Source organism: Penaeus monodon, chromosome 2 (genome assembly GCF_015228065.2).
Source record: "Penaeus monodon isolate SGIC_2016 chromosome 2, NSTDA_Pmon_1, whole genome shotgun sequence".
Taxonomy (NCBI): Eukaryota; Metazoa; Arthropoda; class Malacostraca; order Decapoda; family Penaeidae; genus Penaeus; species Penaeus monodon.
In genome coordinates this window covers 23,101,800-23,106,799 of record NC_051387.1, presented here as the reverse complement: position 1 = coordinate 23,106,799, position 5,000 = coordinate 23,101,800, and the positions used below count along the sequence as shown (strand labels likewise).

The 5,000-nt window shown below is 39.9% G+C and overlaps 1 protein-coding gene across 1 annotated transcript in view; it reads right to left on the bottom strand.

Moving 5' to 3' along the window:
• LOC119578357 (AP-4 complex accessory subunit Tepsin-like) overlaps nucleotides 1–2,290 on the bottom strand; it is a 51,349-nt gene extending 49,059 nt beyond the window's left edge. Inside the window, 1 exon segment of the mRNA XM_037925958.1 lies at nucleotides 1,971–2,290. Within this exon segment, the coding sequence (XP_037781886.1) occupies nucleotides 1,971–2,018 (48 nt within the window). The 5' untranslated portion in view covers nucleotides 2,019–2,290.
• Between the last annotated feature and the right edge of the window lie 2,710 nt (nucleotides 2,291–5,000).

The following is a 5,000-nucleotide window of genomic DNA, read 5'->3' as shown; positions in this document are numbered from 1 at the left end:
AACTCCTGCTCCTTTCACACTCCAAGTAACTGCTGATATCCATCTCCTCCTAACGATATCCCCCTACACCCTATCCTCCTAACCCTCCCACACAGCCCATCCCCCAACCCACCCCACCCACATTAACCCTCCCACGATCCCCTCTATCCCTTCCATCTCCCTCCTTGATACACACGTGAATCCCTTATGTCACAAGTATCCCCTTCCACAGACCCTCTGTCTCCTAATACCCTCCTAGTAAAACACCAACTCCCACAGACCTCGTTCCAAAACTCAAAACACCTCTTCCCGGCCCTATCCCAAAACCCTCTAGTGCCCCTATCCCACCACCTCTAGGCCCCTTCCCCCCTCTCCCTCAAAATCTTCCCAAAACTCCTACAATCTAAAACATAAACTATCCTTCATTGGAATATTCACGGTTTCCGCTCCCACAAACCTGACCTTCGTCATATCCTTTCCTCTCATAACCCATCTATTGTATGCCTTCAAGAGACCTTTCTTACACATCCTCCAATACCAATCCCCAATTATCATTTTGTCTCTTCCCCACATTCCCTTTATGTCTCGTCCATACTTACCTCTGCTTTCCCCCACCTATCCTCCCTTCACCGACCTCCCAACCTATCAGACATCCTTACAGAATCCCACACTTTCTGTTTCAACAACCTATTCTCTTTCCTCAAACGCATACATACCCTCCATCTAATCTAACTACCTTACCACACCTGACTCTAACCCTTTCACTCACCAATTCCTTTGCCCAGCTTAGACAACTAATCACTAACTCAACCACCCTTCCCTAACATTAACTATAGTGCTACATGACCTTAGATGTCTAGCACATTTATCTTGCTTTTAACCATTAACCATTAACCATCTGCAAGTTGATAATAAGAAAGTTACACAACACAAAATACTTTGGTGTATATTCACACGGAACTGTAATGGTACTACAATAATCAAAGAGAATAATTACAATCACATGAAATAATCTGTGTAGGCAAAAATTATGTCAGAAATAAAGAAAATAGGTTGTGATGAATGACATCTAGAGAATAAGTCTAAAATGATTGGATTGGGGGGGGGGGGGGGCAAAGCAAGTGGGTTAGAAAGGTTTTTAGTTCATACGGCAATGTTAGTGGATTTCCCAGGAATAGCTGGAGTAATAAAGACTTAATCTCAGAGGGGTAAGGTCACTTTGTAAACAATACCAATAATTTTATTTAACGAAGTGACTATATTTATGGTAACAAAATGCAATGCACAGTGTGGAATTCTCGCTTTATCCATGGTAGGGTAGAGCACACAACTGCCATGTCAGAGTGCCCAATGCAGAGTCTGTCCATTACTCTCTTCTGCCGTGAATATGTGAAAGATTCTTTTTTTTGCTGGTAGGGTATGGGTGTCCAGGGGCACAGCCCCCTGCATTAGACAATATAGTGACTGATTCAGCACACGTGACCAGAACCCCCAGAAAAAGAGTTGACGGAAATCACATTACAATACTGTAAAAATTGCCACAGCCTTCATTTATATAATTTGCAATGGAAAATAAAGAGATTTATGCATATTACACAACTGAAAGAAAGAATAATAATTCCAAGATTGGATGGCTGTGTGAAACTAAAAACACTATAAATGTGCACCAGACATCATAAGGAACCTATTGATACCATAAATACATTGGATTTTAAGATGCTAACTAGTTCTGCAAAGTGCCAAGGGAACTTTATTCATAGGATAGAGATACTCTATGAAAATGAACAGAAATTTAAAAAAAACATGGTACTTGGAGGACGTATTTACACTAAAATTCAAGCATGTTATCCTCCTAAAATCAGAAGCCGAAAATAAACACATAGTAGCGATTTAAAAAATGCATTCTCTTGTATCACATCTGACAGCGAAGCATTTCCCTTTTTGGCTGAACTATTTGTGGAAGTCCACTGGAGTTGGGACGTTAGGCTTACATAGGTAGCGAAGTCAACGACATTCCTGGCTTCCTTGAGGAGATCCATGGCCCATTCCTAATTTCCCCTGTAAGCGTCGGTTCCACGAGTTCTTCTGAAGCCGTCCTAGACTTTTAATTGCAGGAAATCATAAGAAATTTAGACTTTTGATGACCAAATTGTTTACTTGCTGCATCGCTTGGTTAGAATAACTAAGTAGCTTTAATTTTTTTTTTTTTTAGTCTCTACGGGCTTTTGAGTGCTTTTCAACTTTGCATGAATAAATATGGATGTTCAGAGTAAAAACTTTGCAAACCATCTATAAAGACTCCAGTCACTTGATAAGAGACTGAAAAATACTCGCTGTTAAAATAACGCCAGAATTCTAATCCTATGAGTTTCTAAAATCAATCCTAGTGGCCGAAAATAATTATTGCAGAATATTTGTATATCAGCTCATTACTTTTAAAGTATATATTTTTATATAGAAATATAACATATAGAAAGAAGAAATCAAATATCAGTGCCGTTGTGCAAGCGAGCCTGCATTTGTGCAAATGAGTTCGGCAAGTTGTGAGTCGCCGAGGCAGGGATCGAGCTCATGCCCAAGGCCTAGTCTCCAGCGGCGTTCCGGGGCAGTCGACTGCACTGACTCAAGAGCTCGAACGGCATAAGAGCCTTGTTCTTACAAATATGGAATCCGGAATAGGGCGTGGGCGTGGGCGCGGGCGTGGAGTGAGTGGAAGTGAGGTTATTGAGCGGGTGGACTTGCGGCGACCACATGTCCCACCACCTCAAGTGTCACAAGCAGCGCCTCCCGTCGGGATCCGCCAGACCTCAGAGGGCACCGCAGCGACGCCAGGTAAGAGGCGCACCCAGGTTCTGAGGAAATCAGGGCGACGCTAGAGGAAGGGACACGGCCAGACTGTAAGGCCAGGGCAGAGCTGGTGAAGGGACCGAGTGACTAGGGCCAGAGGCGCCAGGGAGGGACAGCCAGGCGGAGGCACCAGGCTGAGTCAGGCAAGGGATGGGGACAGGTGGGAATTGTCTAGAGAGGCTAATTTTCTAGAATAGGTCTGCATCATAAAATCCCAACTGTTTGGCACTGATGGGCTGTGCATTTATAGAGGTTTTATTTGGCACTAGGTAACAGTATTGGTGATACTAGGCCTGATAGGTGGAGAGAACCTGAAGAATCCTGTGGTAATAGTGAGGATAAAGTAGTTGGTGCATACATATATCTCTGTCAATGTTAGGGAGGTCACACTCCCTAAAAAACAACTTTTGGGACATGCAGCCCTCCCCCTGCCAGGTAGGTAAAAGCTCTACATCTGACTGTCAAAATAGTCCAGGCAATGTGCCAGCATAAATTACATCACGACTTAGCTTAGGCTTGTTCTAAGTAGCTGAGTAAATTATGGGAGTTTTCAGATATTTCTGTTGTACTTATTGATTCTGCATATGACTCATATTTCATTTAACAAATTGGTAATACTTTATAGTAAGGATGCACTCACTAAATATTAAGCCCCCAATTCTATGTCATAAAATTTAGTCAACCATATCTGTTGCTGTGATTGGATGTAACTGTCTGAGGGGAGGCTTGATGTCACCCCCCCCCCCCCCATCAAACATTGTCTTCACCATGTTATACACATCAAGACAAAATTGAAACTTATGAGCTATAAATGGACTTACGTAATGCACATCACTCAGTCAGTAGGCACACCTAATAAAAGGCGAGAAGTTGCAATAGTTGCCTGCTGTGGCTGGGCACCACGCCGGGTAAGGACTAAGCTCAGTCGAGTCAGCACAAGACTCATATTAGTGAATTGGCACAGGCCAGGCTCCCTTCATGGGCATGGCCGATAAGGAGAGCAAAAGGGATTCGTCTATAGAGTGTTACTACATCTGATTTCTTTTTTGCCTTTTGCTTTGTAATTACTTGTATAATTTTCTTTATTTATGCTACATTTTGTAAAGTAGAAAATATATCATTTTTGCTGCCGAGGAAATGTAGATTGTGAATAATATTCAAACTAAAGTTTCCTTTCATGAAAATTCAAACATAAATAGTAAAACTAATAAAAGGGATATAAGAAGAATCATTGGTACAACTTCTAGATAATAAATGACAAATATGACAATTTCTTTTGTCAATTTCTGTCATTCTTCATGGTGGCAGTAAGCCCAACAATATGAATTTATTTTTTATTACAGTTATTTATTTACCAAATGAGACCAAACTTGAGATATAGCATCTCTATAATAATACCAACCAGGAAGAAAAGTATGGCTATAGGCATCAAAATGCGCTAGAGCAAGTCAAGGAGGAATTTCCACTACATGTATAGGACTCCCCAGCCAAACAGCTGGATGGTTCCCAGAATTCACTGGAACCAGTAATGCCCAGAGATTTCTGGTATCATCTTTGTAAGGTTAAGAGTACCCAGATTTAAGGGTAAGGTCCCCTTAAAAGCTTTGCCATAGCTCGCATGAGTGTGTCAAGTGTCAGATTTAGTACTAGTATATTTTTAGGGTTGTTTGATATTTCACCCATATATGTTCTGCCTCATGATTTTCACCAAGATATTGAAACTTTTTCCCGACAGAAGTATTTTTTATGTTCTTAGAATTTTCAGGTATACTACAACAAAATGTATCACTTCATCCTCAGCATTATAACCGACATGAATATTATACCACACCAAATGCTTCTTGAAAACCATTGAATTAGATAAATATATATACATATATATACATATACATATATATACATATACATATATACAGATATTTTTATGTAAAAATATGTTTATATGTGTGTGTGTAATATATATATTATATTATATATATATATATATATATATATATATATATTAATATATATATTAGATATATATATGTATATATATATATGTGTGTGTGTGTGTGTTTTGTGTGTGTGTGTGTGTGGTGGTGTGTGTGTTGTGTGTGTTTGTGTGTTGTGGTTATATATATATGTGTGTGTGTGTGTGTTGTGTGTGTATAATTATATGTATATTTAATTTT